Source organism: Amaranthus tricolor, chromosome 16, assembly GCF_026212465.1.
Source record: "Amaranthus tricolor cultivar Red isolate AtriRed21 chromosome 16, ASM2621246v1, whole genome shotgun sequence".
In the NCBI taxonomy this organism is placed as follows: Eukaryota; Viridiplantae; Streptophyta; class Magnoliopsida; order Caryophyllales; family Amaranthaceae; genus Amaranthus; species Amaranthus tricolor.
In genome coordinates, this window is record NC_080062.1 from 2,899,080 (window position 1) to 2,913,784 (window position 14,705).

General features: G+C 34.5%; 2 protein-coding genes and 1 non-coding gene across 5 annotated transcripts; all 3 read left to right on the plus strand.

The window, feature by feature from the left end:
* The first annotated feature begins 1,014 nt into the window (after positions 1-1,014).
* On the plus strand, positions 1,015-7,896 carry LOC130803255 (uncharacterized). Its single transcript, XM_057667450.1, has 10 exons — positions 1,015-1,417; positions 1,510-1,585; positions 1,720-1,817; positions 2,535-2,639; positions 2,796-2,882; positions 3,182-3,298; positions 4,168-4,271; positions 6,538-6,677; positions 6,748-6,884; positions 7,304-7,896. Exons 1-10 carry the CDS (start codon positions 1,130-1,132, stop codon positions 7,475-7,477), a joined length of 1,326 nt encoding a protein of 441 aa, XP_057523433.1. The 5' UTR covers positions 1,015-1,129; the 3' UTR covers positions 7,478-7,896.
* Positions 7,897-8,765: 869 nt separating this feature from the next.
* Positions 8,766-13,508, plus strand: LOC130802915 (serine/arginine-rich SC35-like splicing factor SCL30). 3 transcript variants are annotated; one of them, XM_057667033.1, is made up of 9 exons: positions 8,766-8,902; positions 9,674-9,890; positions 10,023-10,100; positions 10,846-10,887; positions 10,996-11,160; positions 11,267-11,310; positions 12,383-12,461; positions 12,554-12,691; positions 13,135-13,508. In XM_057667033.1, exons 2-9 carry the CDS (start codon positions 9,682-9,684, stop codon positions 13,250-13,252), a joined length of 873 nt encoding a protein of 290 aa, XP_057523016.1. In that variant the 5' UTR covers positions 8,766-8,902; positions 9,674-9,681; the 3' UTR covers positions 13,253-13,508. The 3 variants fall into 3 exon arrangements, with proteins under 3 accessions (XP_057523016.1, XP_057523017.1, XP_057523015.1); XM_057667032.1 differs by lacking the exon at positions 8,766-8,902 and adding an exon at positions 8,923-9,035; XM_057667034.1 differs by lacking the exon at positions 10,846-10,887 and having other exon boundaries at positions 8,824-8,902.
* A 918-nt stretch (positions 13,509-14,426) lies between these two features.
* On the plus strand, positions 14,427-14,498 carry TRNAK-UUU (transfer RNA lysine (anticodon UUU)). Its single transcript has one exon. It is a non-coding gene; the product is annotated as a tRNA-Lys (tRNA).
* Positions 14,499-14,705: the final 207 nt, after the last annotated feature.

Below are 14,705 nucleotides of genomic sequence, written 5' to 3' on the forward strand. Positions count from 1 at the left end.
TTTACCCAAAGAACTAGGTTGTGCATACATGTTGTGATGGGATAACCATGGTGTGTTGGTTGCTACATCAACAATTTTTTTGGTCTTCCTCAACTTTCAACTTCTCTTCAATGGAGGTGGTTGCTCAATCGCTTTACCCTTTTTCGGACACTTCCTTTTATTATGTCCAACCTTATTGCAAATGCCACATGTCATCTGAAGGCCGTGTCTTGAGAGCTTTCCTGGTTATTTTAGGATGATATCAAAGACAAAATTCATATTTAACCCCAAAATCCTCCTTTACAATTCCTTCTAACTCAAAAAAGATATCTTATCTGGACCTATGGAGATAGTTTTATATATTTCATACAAATACTCAAACCCCTCAACTCCTTTTTTGAATACCCAACCATACCAAAACTTCAAAGTAATTGAATCATTCACATTAGTGATTAGTCTAAAAACAAGCAAAAAACACTATATCACATCCATGTTCAAGTAAACAGACATTTTCGAGTAAGACCAAGCAATAATCACAGTGAATGAGAAAATGGAAAATTTGAGTTTTTAAAACCCTAATTTTTTGGATTAAACAAAATTTAGAGATAAATAATGCAATTGAGAAGAATAAACTAATCATAGTATGCGTTTATGTAGCCCAAGTATTGCCGTCTTCTTCAATTTGTATCTTCGAAGCTTGGGGCAGTGACTTCCTAAGTATATCAGCAGTAAGTTTTAGAAGTTTTGGAAGCATGAATGAGAGAGAAGCAGTAAGCAGTGACTTCTTGAGTATACCAACAGTAAGTCTTCTTTAATTTGTCTTTCTTAATTTTCTCAAAAAAAAAAATAAAATTAGCTCACCTCCAATTAGCCGGTTATAGGTAAAAAAATATATCAGCGAAAAAACATCTTAAATTTCGTATTATTCGTAGTTAATTGAAAGTTCATATTATTGATGGAAAATCTGAAATGCAGGGTAATTTTTTTTTTTTTCGATTTTGAAAAAGATACTGCCCATTCTTCGTGCCCACTTGTATTTATCCTTCATGAAAAAAAGAAAAACCCCAGATAATTAAGCTGAGGTTTGGGGGTTTTTCCTGCAAGTTTTGTTTCTGCTAGAGGCAGAGAAAAAACTCAAAAGTGAACAACAATGGCGTTTCTACTACAAGTTTATTCAATCCCATTCTCACGTACCTCCATCCGCTCACACGCTTTAGCCTTTACAATTTGTTCTCGTTCTTTTCTATCTTCTTCTTCTTCTTCTTCCTCTTCTTTCTCTACTATTCCAACTGCTACTACAATCAATAACTCAAATATCTTTAAAGTTTCATCTCAAATTTCACAAACATCTCCTACAAGTGTGTCGCAATCTGATTCTCGAATTCTTCTGGGTATGTCTGAGCAAGAACTTCAACAACTTGCCCTCGATTTTGGACAGGTAAATTTTGTAAGATTGAATATTTTGTGGAAGCCCTTGAATTATTTTTATTTTTTGATGTATTTAACGTTTGGGAATTTGTGGGTATTTAGCAAAGTTATCGAGGGAAGCAGATTTATCATCTTATTTACAAGAGGAAAGTGAAAGAGATTGAAGAATTCACCCAATGTATGTTTGATATCATGGGTTTTTTAATAAAAATGTTGGTGTTATTTTAGTTATGCATGTAAAATTGATTAAAAATGGGTATTTGTATGAATCAGCTGTTCCTAATTAGGTTATTTGATTGTATATGGAGGAAGTGCCACAGGTATTGAGGAATGAGATGCAAGAAGCAGGGTGGAAGGTGGGTCGATCTCCTGTGCATCATACTGTCACTGCTGCTGATGGCACAATCAAGGTTTGCGTTTAACACCTTAATACCCATGAATCATGATAGAGTATATAACATATCTTGTGGCTTGAACCATCCACTTAATCTTTTGGTTGAAGCCTCGGAATATGTTATATTACTCTATCAAGCTAATGGTTAAAGGCCATGTTATATACTCTATCAATTCATTTAGGTTATCTAGTGAATTACTTGTTTCTTTGTGTTTTTAGTTGTAATATGTTGTGCTATATTTACGCTTTTGGATTTGTATGTTTAGTTGGATTAATTGTGAAAAAATTGTTGTGTTAGAATTTTGAGTTATAGGTTGCAATGCATATGTTTATGGGAATTGGAAATTTACTTCTTATAAATTGCTTGGGTTATTTGGAATTAGGGAAATATTTTCAACTTCTAGTGCTGTTTAGGTTGGTAATTTTCTTTGTTAGCGATGATTACCCACGTTAATATATTTTGGTTTATGTAGCTGAACCCATATTGTTGAGATTCAAGCCTTGCATTGTTATAATGTTGTGTCATGTGTGATCATGTCCAATTGTTATGGCACTTACTGTAATGTGAATTGTAATTCCTATTGCTTGCTGACCCATACCCATACTGGTGAATGGTGAGGAAAAAATTCCGCTTTGGGTGATGTTGACGAGAGGTAATAATGATTGGACCAATTGGTACTTGTTTTATAGATTTGATTTGGTTTCAAATCATCTTTTTTTTCTATCCCTGCAGCTACTTTTGAAGCTGGAAGATAACAGGTTGGTTGAAACAGTTGGCATACCAGTGAAAGATGATGAGAAGGGTTCAATGCGTCTTACGGCTTGTGTTTCATCACAGGTCATTTTCTAAAATATGCCTTTTTGGGATGATTTTTTAGTGTCACTTCAAAATCGTCTTCATGTGCATCAATGAATATCACTTGATTGTGCCTATGATCTTCTTTGTGTGATGCTGCTACGATCTTATACCTTTCATGTTGGATTATTGGATTAGGTTGGTTGCCCATTACGATGCTCGTTTTGTGCTACTGGGAAGGGAGGTTTCTCAAGAAACCTTAAGAAACATGAAATTGTCGAACAGGTTTGTTCAATCTGTTTCCATTTTATTGAAAAACTATACTTTTACTACAAAGCATGGTCATATTACTTAGGAGGAATTTTTCTTAATAAAATTAAAAGCCGCAACTTGCAAGAGCTTCTCATTAGATCTATCTTTGGCGTTTTTATTTTTGTTTCATATAGTTATTTTTTAGTGTTCCTTGTCATACTTGTGCCTAAAATCAAAAACTATTGAAGCCTGAATGGTATATTTGATTATTGTACGATGTGATAAGTTAGTTTACCTTTAATAAGCATATGAATTGCCTTTTTGCCTTTCAGGTCTTGGCTATAGAAGATGTTTTTGGCCATCGCGTCACAAATGTTGTTTTCATGGGAATGGGTGAGCCAATGCTCAACTTAAAATCTGTTGTTGAAGCACATCGATGTTTGAATAAGGTAAGTAGTGTCTCATCATGTTTTCATTTGAATGTGTCTCCGGCCCACATGTAAATACAGGGGCGGAGCAAAATTGACAAATTTTGTTAAAAGCCCTATGCAATTATTAAAATTTAGATATTTTTCTAATAATTTTGTATCTTTAAAAACTAAAAATATACTACGTAATTTATTATTGAGGCCCCAAAATTTTCGGGGCCTCGTGCGGTCGAACTTGTTGAACATGCTCAAAACCTCCCTTGTGTAAAATACGTAAAATTGGCTCAAAAGCTAATGAAAATCAGTTATTTTTGTGGCAATAATGGTCAGGTTATCAATATACATCACCTAATTGCACTTTAAGCCAAGAGCAATTTACCCTTGTTTAGTCTGAAATCAGAATCAATGACCCTCATGTATCTTAGGAGATATATTGTAACACCCCGGCCTCTCGGACCGCCGGTGATTACTCATGGAGACTGTAGACTGGCCTCACAGACCAACACAAGTCTTTCCAGCGCACTTTGGCCTCATTCGTGCGCGCCCGGGAAAATTTTCCAGGAGGTCAGCCATCCTAAGATTGCTTCCCACCAAGCACGCTTAACTGTGGAGTTCTTAGCAAATGGGCTCCCATGAAAAGAAGATGCACCTTGTTGATATGAGTAGTCTATCAATCCTTTTTCATGCTAAATCCGGGGTATCACATATATAGAGGGATTTATTACACCATTTCTAGTATTTTTCCTAGAATTTCCTAAATATACAGGTTCAACGGAAAATTGCATAGCATTGCTAAACAGATGGTTGATATTGTGAAGACTTCGCTAACTATTCTGTGAAACTCTATGATTCGGTGAAAATCTAATTTTGACTATGTCTTAATATTTCAGGACATTGAAATTGGGCAAAGAATGATCACTATATCGACTGTGGGAGTTCCTAATACAATCAAGAGATTGGCTTCGTACAAACTTCAATCCACGTTAGCCATCAGGTTTACCTCCAATTACCATGAGAATGCTTGTAAAATATATTTGGGAATATTCTGTGTTTTATCATATTTCTGTTGTACTTTAAACTTTGACTTACTTAGTTACATGTTTATCTTCTCTTGTGCTTACTTATTAGTTGTCTTGAATGCACTAGGAATAGTAGCACCTTCTTCACATGTTACCCTGAAGCTAATTTCATAAACAATAAGTCGGTTTCCACGTAATATGAATCCTGTTATGCCAGTAATTCAGGAGCTGGGACTGCTAAATACTCGTAAACTTATTTATGCGTAATGAAGTTTGTTGACCAGAATTTGAGTTTTTTATTGAACAGTTCAACCCTTTAGAAGTGTTGATGTAGATTGCAAACACCCTTGTGAGAGTGCTTTAAAGGCTCAAAGACTTCCCTTTGGTTCTTTTTAGGATTTGTAAAAGGTTGGCTTTTAGAAAGGATCATACTAGGAAGATGAGATTTGTGGAATTGCGAATCATATGATGGATGAGTGGAGATACCTTTAGGAATTATTGAAACGAAAATATAAGGGTTTAGGAGTTGTGAATATTGAGGAAAAGATGAAAGATCATTGTTTAAGCTGGTTTGGACACGTGTAAAGACCGGGTATTAGCAAAGGTAGATCGAAAGTTGGAACTCGGGAGACTAAAAAATAAGGTGAGGAAGACTGAAGATGACTTGGAGGACATGAGTGGAAAAGGATATGAAGGATCCAGACTTTCAAATTGAGATGGTGGAAAATCAAAATGCATGGAGAAGAAAAATCCTTGTGGACAACCGTTGGAACTGATATATTGGTTCATGTAGCTGACCCTAATCTTTTGGGATTAAAGCTCTGGAATTGTTGTTGTATTATCGATAGTCCTTTTTTTATGTGACTTATGGTCTTTACACTTTACTAAGGCTTTTTGTTGAGTGACCCAAGGTTTTTTTTGGCAAGTTATTGCTTATTCCCTCAGGCCCAGGTAATCTTAAGATGCCATTTGGAGGCTGAAATATGTCTTTAGTGTATTAATTTATACTCTTGGCGGGGGTGGTGGTGGTGGTTGGCAATATACTGTGAAATTGATGTTGTTTTTAGACTTTTTTGCTCACCAGGTCTCACTGCTCCTACTTTGATTTATACTCTTGAAAATCTATTGGTTCATTTTTGGGATTGTTGTTATAAGTACTATATCTGTCTTAGAGAAACATTGCATAGCTTTTTAAGTGCTTGAAAGACTTACTTGGAATTTCCATCTAGGCAATGAGGTTACAAAAGGATGTCGTAACTCATAGCTGTTATAACATTTGATATTACTTTTTCTTAAGCCAATTCAAAATTATTCTCATCTATGGTCGATATTTTGAAGCCAATTTTATCTAGATTGGAAATCATAACTCAAGAACTATTACATATAGTGCAAAAACAAGACCACATCACTGTATTGTGATTATTGTAAAGGTTTTTGAGTTAATGCAGCCAAAATATAGGCCGCACAGACCGCGAAATCCGTTTCTCGACCGTTACCGAAACCATATTTTTGCACTATGTTTTTACATGCATCGAGTGATTTAGGGTATTCATGTGTAATTGGTCATGTGTATTTGATACCTTTACGTTTCTAGGATTTGCACCAAACACCCATCCAAAGCTTTTATTTTTATGATCTTTCCTTCAGCAAGGTTTGATCTTTAATACCAACGGTGAGGCCATGTACTAATATTATTAAATTTCTTCCAGTTAAAAGGCATTGTATGATACCCCTCCCATTATCTCTTTTGTGGTGTGCTGCTGAAGAATAGTAAATTCATTTCTTAGAGATACACAGAAAAATGTTTTTTCCCTTGAATTACTCCATTGTTCCAACGAGAAAGCATCCAAATGATTTCATTGTATTGTATTTTTAGTGGATGAAGGAATTGGGATGGAGAATAAGACAAAATACAAGTGGATGGTAGAAATGTGGTTAAGATGGAGAGAGAAAATAAGTATACGAATGAAATTAAAAGAAACAGAGTGGGACCAATAACTCCATTGTTCCAACGAGAAAGCATCCAAATGATTTCATTGTATTGTATTTTTAGTTCTACACTATTTTCTATATCCCCAATTCCCCAGAATGTTTTTTTCCATGGCTTGTTTTCGAGCAGCCTTGGTTGATTAGGATTACGTTTGAGTATCTCTTAACTGTCCCTGCCCCTGATGGGGCAGAACCGACGTCTAGAGGTGTCAATGTTTTCTAACTGACTTTTCACTGTAACTTGTGCGACAGCTTGCATGCACCAAACCAGAAACTTAGAGAAAAGATCGTGCCAAGTGCAAAAGCATACCCCCTGGAAGCATTGATGCAAGATTGCCGGGGTTACTTCCTTGAAACTAATCGACGAGTGTCTTTTGAGTATACTCTCTTAGGTACTGCATTTTTTACCTTAAATTGGCACTTGAGTGCGAGGAAAATTTGACTAATCGATGTCTGTTTCAGCTGGTGTAAATGACTCGGTCGAGCAAGCAATAGAACTTGCCGACCTACTGCATCAATGGGGACGAGGTCATCATGTTAACCTCATACCTTTCAATCCGATTGAAGGCTCTGAGTACAAACGGCCTCACCGAAAGGCGGTATGTTTTTAATCTCTTTTGGTGGGGTCCTCTTACTTCACCTGTTTTCCTTTTTTCCTTAAGAATTTTAACAACTTAAGTTTTGGTAGTGCAATAGCATCTCCATGCCCCTTTGTAGGTCCGCCACTGGTAACTAGGTTAGACTATAAAAATTAACGGAGTAGGAACGGATCATCGAACATCTTTTCGATGCTTCTATATAATTGTATTATATTGGGTTTTTCTTAGTAAAGGTATTTTCGGAAGAAAACCCTTTGAAATTGGATAAATTTTCCATATGAGATCGGGATATCTTGACTTGGGGAGGGGCCATTTGAGGAGACGATCATACAACTGTAGGAAGCAGCTGCAGCGCCTTTCTTACGTTACTTGAACACCAATATCGACTAGATTGCACTTATGTTTTATACACTTTTCAGATCCACGCGTTTTCCGCTGCTCTGGAGTCCCGCAACATAACCACTAGTGTACGTCAGACTAGGGGTTTCGATGCAAGCGCAGCTTGCGGACAGCTGAGGAACAAATTCCAAAAGACACCTCTGCTTAGAGACAAAGAAATCGAGCAATCTGGAGATGTTGCTTTTGCTTGTTGATGAATTACATTACATTCATTATTAAACTTCCGCTATAGAAACGAAGGACACGAAAGGCCGTTTGCAACAGCCGATGCCCTATAATGGTGCGCATTTCGGGCTTCAGCTGCCCATCTTGGCAATTTTCGATTGTGGAATTGTTCCGAGGGCGAGTTCTATAAATGTTGTTGATATTATTGATCATGATAAAGTAATCCTCAATGGTGAAACCGAGCTCAAAGATCTGCTACAGATGGACTTACGGACCGTAACATGATCCCTTGAGAAAGCTAAGCTTGAATTTTGAAGGTTGTGTACACTATACACTTGTGTAATAGTAAGCATAGAATGAACTATCTATATTCTAAATTACTTTGTATACACAATACAACTTGTATTTTGGAGTGAATTTGAGTAAATTTATGACAAGTTCAAATTAAGGCTCACATAGAAGTATACTTCTATATGTTAACTTTTTATAAAATACAAATTTTTAGCTTTTTTTATTAGAGAAGTAGTTTTAAAAGGTTGGTCAAATGATTACTTAGCTCAATTTAAAAGTATCTTAAAAAAGAATTTGTGACAATTATTTTAATTTTTTTCTTCTTATTACTAATTTTATTTTACTCACTTTATTCTTATATTCTTCTCTCCTCCAAATGGAAATCTCAGAGAGTTATTCTATTTTGGAACATGTTTTACAATCATTAACAACTCAACATTAGAATCATTCATCCTTGGTTCTTTCCCTTATTTTATAAGGAAAGACTAAATATGATTAGAGGCCTTCTTATTATCTCACTTAAAAAGATAATGTCTTGGCCTCTTGGGTTTCATTCTCACCAAGGCCTTCTTTTTTCGCCTAATATTTCTACTTGCTAAATATTCTTCATCAATTAATGTTGTTTTGCAATATTTCTATATGTATAATGTAATAGTCGAGTGAAATTTATTTAATTCTTTTTAATGCATATATTTTCATAATATTGACTTTTTAGAATTATTAACGAAATTAAAATTATACATTTAATAGCGTATTTTTTACTAATAACTAATCAAAAAACTAGAGGGACCGAGATTGTTTATTCGAGCCATCAGGTCAATTTCGAAATGTTTTGGGTCAGTTCAAATTCATATCTCGTGTTTACATTAATTTATATATATTTTGAATTCATTTTGAAATTAAGTCAAATTAAATTCGGTTTAAAAGGTCAATTATATATTAAATCGTCGAATCCGTTTTCTAATACCAGTAAAAGGGAGTATATTTATGATAGACATTTTAGTTGACTTGAGACTTAGTTTTAAATAAATTTTCGTTCGCTTTTTATATAAGTCACCGTCTCTCCTTTGTTCCCCTTTGTGAACTAATCGTTCAATTTCTTTCTCCTATCGCTTTCTCTCTCTACTGAACTACTCAGTTTTTAAAGTTCAATCCAATTTCAGGTATGGTAACAATTGTCAAATTATTTCGCTTTCTTCTTTCAAACAATCATATATACTACAAATTTTCTTTTTTTTTTCTCTCTAATTTATCGATTACGAAACCCTAATTGTCGTTTTTTTCCTCCTTTTTTCGGTTAGAAAATTTAATATTTTTGCGCAATTTTTTACTGAACATACTGTCTGTATCATCTAGATTTTGATCAGGGTGGTGATTTATTTGTTATGGTTCTTGATTAGAGATCGATGTTATGATATTGAGCCTTTTTCGATACGAAATTGTTGCGCGGTTTAAGATATTCTATTCTAAGAACATGAGCTGGTTGTGAATTTTGATATAATAAAAGGATAACATTTTAATTTTTTGATTGATTGCGTTATTTAGAGCACTCTAGGTTAGTAGGAGTTGATTGAGGAACAAAACTCATAATCATTATTGTGTATATATCAATCAGCTAACCAGTTAGCTGTTGGTTTAATGGGTCTTGTTATTGATTTCAAATTAATGGCTCTTATTAATAGACTTTTTCTATTATTTGTGTATGAAATGAGTTTTATTTCAGAAATTTTACTTTGGTCTATTGATGTATGGATTTTTATGGAATGCTTTTCCTGTTAGTTGTTTGAGTTTAGCAGTTTCCTATACTCATAGTCTTATTTGTTATTAACCCATACTTTTGGTGATTGGTTGTTGAGACTTTAGCATACTTTAGTTGGGAACTCAAAATTCATTGTTGATCTAGAATGATAATTGATGGAAGTATACTTTTTCAGGGCACATCATGAGGAGGTACAGCCCGGGGTATTACAGTCCCCCAAGAAGGGGATATAGTAATCGTGGAAGGAGTCCACCAAGAGGTGGTTATAGCCCGCCGAGGCGGGGTTATAGTCCTCCAATAAGAGGATATGGTGGCGGTGGTGGTGGTTTTGGAAGACGCAAGGACTCAAATAATGGAAGTTTGTTGGTTCGTAACATTCCTTTGGACTGCAGGTAAACTATTGTAAAGTTATCAATGGTTTGCATTGTCATTTTCTTCTTGTCTTATTCATTTTTCTGATATAGATATAGATTTCTCGCTTCTATACAGCAAATGGATGACTTTTAGTTGTGTTCGTATTGCAGACCTGAGGAACTTCGAGTCCCTTTTGAAAGATTTGGGCCTGTTCGTGATGTATATATTCCAAAGGATTATTATACAGGGTGAGCTTTTTCCTTTTTGCTGTGTATTTGTAAACTTATTATGGTCAAGAGTCTATGGTCGTACTTGTCTTTCGGTTTGTAATTCTGATGCTGTAAATCATGTTATGAGAATTATTTTATTTTGCTGATGATAGGTGTCATGTATGTGGCATAGTCTTGTGTTATTTTCCTGAAAATAACATTATTGGGATGAGTGTATAATGTGTCTTGTTGTGGTTAAATTTATTTGATGGATCATTGTGGCATTGCTCTGGATAGTGATCAACTGATTAGGTAAAGTAATCATAATCTTTCTAGGCATTCCTCTTTGATTACTGATTAGGTGTTCTTCAAATGTTTTTGGGCTTTCCTCTTTAAATCGTAGTAAAATGTTTTTTTGAACTGGTTTGTCAGGGGGTATATTGGTTTGAAGCCAAACAAGCCCAAGCCCCACTTTTGATGAAGACCTACTGTATATGATTGTTAACATATTGCCTGCCAAGTATTTAGGAGTAATTTTAAAAGAAGAATCTTCCTATAAGAAGAAAATTATGTGATGATTCATTTTAAAGACGCTTGATGAAGAAGATGATTGATTTTTGATGAAATGAAGACAAGATGCCAAGAAATTAGTGTTATCCAGAGTACAAGAATTTCTTTTGTAATCAAGTGCTTCTTTTTTATATGCCCATATGAAGAATTTCAAGTCACATTCATTTGAGGTTGCTATTCTCATTTGTTTTGATTGCGAATGGAAAATTGGTAGTGGCTTAATGTTAAGGAAGAACCTTGGTAGATCGAAAAAGAGGTATATGTAATTACATTATGGTCATGCATCACTCACTGCAGCGTGTCTAACATTTTCTTGAATTGTATGAGCTGCTTTGCTTAACTTCATTTATACACTGGCACACAGGGAACCTCGTGGCTTTGCCTTTGTGCAGTTTGTGGACTCGTACGATGCTTCAGAAGCTCAATATCACATGAACAGGCAGATTTTTGCTGGACGGGAGATAACCGTAGTAGTTGCTTCAGAATCAAGAAAACGGCCTGAAGAAATGCGCAGGAGAACCAGGCAGAGGTACGCACACCTATCCCATTTGGTCCTGACTTCCTGCTGTATGAATCCTTTATTATACTTTATTTTTCTTCTATGATTGTAGTCTTATTTCTTGCATCTTGTACAGAAGCGGTGGTCCTAGATACGGTGCTCGAAGATCACCTGCTTACAGTAAGTTTTTGGTCTTAAGCTTATCATTTATGTCCTTTATACTCTTTTCGGTGGTCGATTATCTGCTAGAGTTCTTTTCCTGTTTACTAATGTAAGGTCTCTTGACTTTTTATTTATAAGATTCCTCGGATTTTTCATGTGTTGTCTTGAAGTGGTGAATTTCTAATTCATATTGGTCTAAGATTTAGTTAAAAATTTCCCTGGTATTGGATCTATATGATTGGTAGATATGACTGTACTGCATTGTGCCAATGTGGTTTTGATGGCGTTGGCCGTTTGGGTCAATTGTATGATGTTGCTTGGTATCCTGTATTTGGCTGTTTAATGCTGTCCATGGTGTAAATTTCATTCTGTTCCTTTGCTGAGTGAACCTGATGATTCATATAATTCTTGATAACTATGCATTTAATGTCATAGTTTATCCATTTTAACTATTGCAAATGCAATTCACATCATTTTCGGTTGGGGTTGTCTTTCTTTTAGACCTTGGTTGTAAAGTTTTCTGGGCCAACATTGTTAAGTATAGCTCGTCATCAAAAGGTCAATATTCAGGCTGGTTGGGAATTTATCTTGCTTCTCACAATTGAGGTGGCTATTGAACTAAGGGTTGAGGTCAAACTCTTGGCTTTTTCTGCAGTCATGGCCTTTTAATGATCTTTTTTAATCTATTTTTGTTTAGTTTGCTGCATGATATTACTCTTGCAATGTAGAAGGCTGCATTGTTTGTGTACCCTGATAAATGTGCTGCTAAACTCTAGCATAGTATTTGATTCTGTCCAAAAGTTATTAAAGTTTGACGATTTTTCTGTTTGATTGGGATGAGAATTTCTAACATTTTTTTCAACTTGTTTCATCTCTCGATCTAGCTGAATATGAACAATTTATTCCTGGATAGGCTATATTGCAATCTATCATGTATGGAAGGCTATCTGCTTTTGTATGCAAGGGTCGGTTGGGGTCATAAGTCATGAATTTTTCTATTTGCTGAGATACCCAGTCTTTAGTTGAGATGTTTCTGTTTTACGTTCATGCTCAACCTTTGACTGATATCATATTTATGTTGTGCTGCCAGGACGTTCTCGTTCGCGATCAGTTTCTCGTTCACGTTCGCCTCCCTATCACTCTGTTTCTAGAGGGGGTCATCACTCGAGGTACGTTATAAATGCTGTTTATTTGAATCATTTCTTACTGATTTTTACTGAAGAGAGATGGTTAGTTTGGATGCTAATGTCTTACTTTTCAGATCTTATTCTCCTTCTCCAAGAAGACGTGAGGAGTATTCGGCTTCCCCCACTCGAAGACCTGTTGATAAATCAGGATCACCCAGGGAATCTCCTCGTGGAGATGTCCATAGATCATATACTCCTGATCATGAAAATGGGTATGATAAACTTTTTTTGTTGCTATTTTCTTGGTTTAATTGATGCTCATTATTTTTTTAAGGAAAAACCGACATTAATAATTCAACCTTTCACCCATCCGTTGTGAATAGTTTTACCTTTGAATTATTTTATAATAATCTAACCTTTGCCCTTAATTTGCTATTAGCATAACCTTTTATTTTATAATAATTCAACATTTGACCTTAGCTTGCTATCAGCATATCCTATTAATATGCTGACAACAAACTAAGGGCAAAGATTAATTTATTAACAAATAATTTAAAGTTGAAATTATTCATGGCGCATGGGTAAAGGTTAAGGTTGATTTATTAACAAATAATCCAAGGTTGAAATTTTTTATGATAAGCAATCGAGTGAGCCACTGAGGTATTAGCTGGCATATTTAGGCTTACTGGGTTCCTGTGCTATTTTACTGTTGCAGTAAAGCGAAATATGAAGCCGAAGAAGGAGGTCACAGAGATTCTCAAAGGCGTGTTTCAAGATCACCGTCTGGCTCAAGATCTCGATCAGCAGATGGTTCACCTGCGCTAAGTAGATAAACGATTGTCGAGACGAAGAAATCCATGCTTTGTGTTTGATTCAGTTTACATTTGATATCCAGAACGGTTTAGAATTTGCATGTTTTCTAATATCAATGCTTCGTGTGAGTCCCAAGTAATTAAGTTTTCTATTGTACCCAAATTATCAAATGCTCTTTAGAAAAATTTAACACACTCGTTCGTTTGTTAAACTTGGCTGTATTACTTTTAGCATTGGACTTTTACTCATTATCCCTACCAATTTTTTTTTTCTGACTATCTTATATGTATTTTTTTTCCTCCATTTATTTTTATTTTATTTTATTTTATTTTATTTTTTTACTAAATTTAGACTATCACGTCCACAAGTATGTAGGCGATTTTAATTTTTATCTGAACTTAATTCATTCAACTGGTTTCTTAAGAGACCGTCTCTTTGGGAGACGTATGTCAAGTTGAATTCAATAAAGATTAATATCTGCTTACCGTATCTATAATGTCAACTTGTACTATCCTTAATGCTTACTTATCATATCCTTAATGCCTATTTCAATATCGTAAATGTCTACTTACATCATTTTTAATGCCTATTTATAATATTTTAAAAAAAATATATAATGGGCGGTCCAAATGAGAAGAAACCTCTCACAAGAATTTGTGTAATTCATGAGCTCTCGTATTAGTCTTTGTGGACAAAATCTAAATGCTCTTCCAAGCCTTCATTGTAGTATTTTAAAAAGTTAGATTTTAGAAGCATCAAATCTTATCTAAGTTGGAGTAAGTAATGTCTTTTTTGGTAAGGATTTAGGATAGAATCTTAATTTGTCCTCCCCTTCTCTCGGCTTATGCAGTGATAAAAAATTTTAAAATTTTATCTCATGAATGATCATTATAACACAGATTGTTCATGTCAAAATCTCATATTTTTGCTTGAAAAATGTGGTCGTACTTCATTAGAAAATTTATCAAAAGAAATCGGTCAATATTTTTTACAAAAAAATTGTTTAATTTATTTGGACTATTAAATTATATGCAATTCTTTTATATTAAGTTGCAGTCCGTACATCAAATTTACAACCAAGTGTCAATGAAAAACTATACTTTGTTATAATTAACAAGTAACAAATAAAATAATGTATCATGCCTTATTTTGTAACCTTTAATATTGTTTAAGTATTAAATAATTTATATTGTTGCCGTCTTAGCTCAGTGGTAGAGCGCGTGGCTTTTAACCACGTGGTCGTGGGTTCGATCCCCACAGACGGCGAAGTAAAAAATTAAAAAATTCACATAGTTTAATAAATAATTCTAGTGTTTTGTTTATATTCGCTTCAATATCTATTAATTTCAACCATAAACTAAATTAATAGATATTTATATATTTTTATATATACAAGTATAAAAGTAGATATAGTTTTAATACGTACGTACTAATCCTTTGACCAAACAATATAAATAAACATTTACTTATAAA

Bases quoted from the DNA above. Each gene is read 5' to 3' on its own strand.
- LOC130803255 (XM_057667450.1), top strand. From the start codon at position 1,130: ATGGCGTTTCTACTACAAGTTTATTCAATCCCATTCTCACGTACCTCC. The intron at 2,640-2,795 runs GTCATTTTCTAA...TTATTGGATTAG, and splicing joins CGGCTTGTGTTTCATCACAG to GTTGGTTGCCCATTACGATG. The intron at 6,885-7,303 runs GTATGTTTTTAA...TACACTTTTCAG, and splicing joins AACGGCCTCACCGAAAGGCG to ATCCACGCGTTTTCCGCTGC.
- LOC130802915 (XM_057667033.1), top strand. From the start codon at position 9,682: ATGAGGAGGTACAGCCCGGGGTATTACAGTCCCCCAAGAAGGGGATAT. The intron at 11,161-11,266 runs GTACGCACACCT...CATCTTGTACAG, and splicing joins CGCAGGAGAACCAGGCAGAG to AAGCGGTGGTCCTAGATACG. The intron at 12,462-12,553 runs GTACGTTATAAA...CTTACTTTTCAG, and splicing joins AGAGGGGGTCATCACTCGAG to ATCTTATTCTCCTTCTCCAA.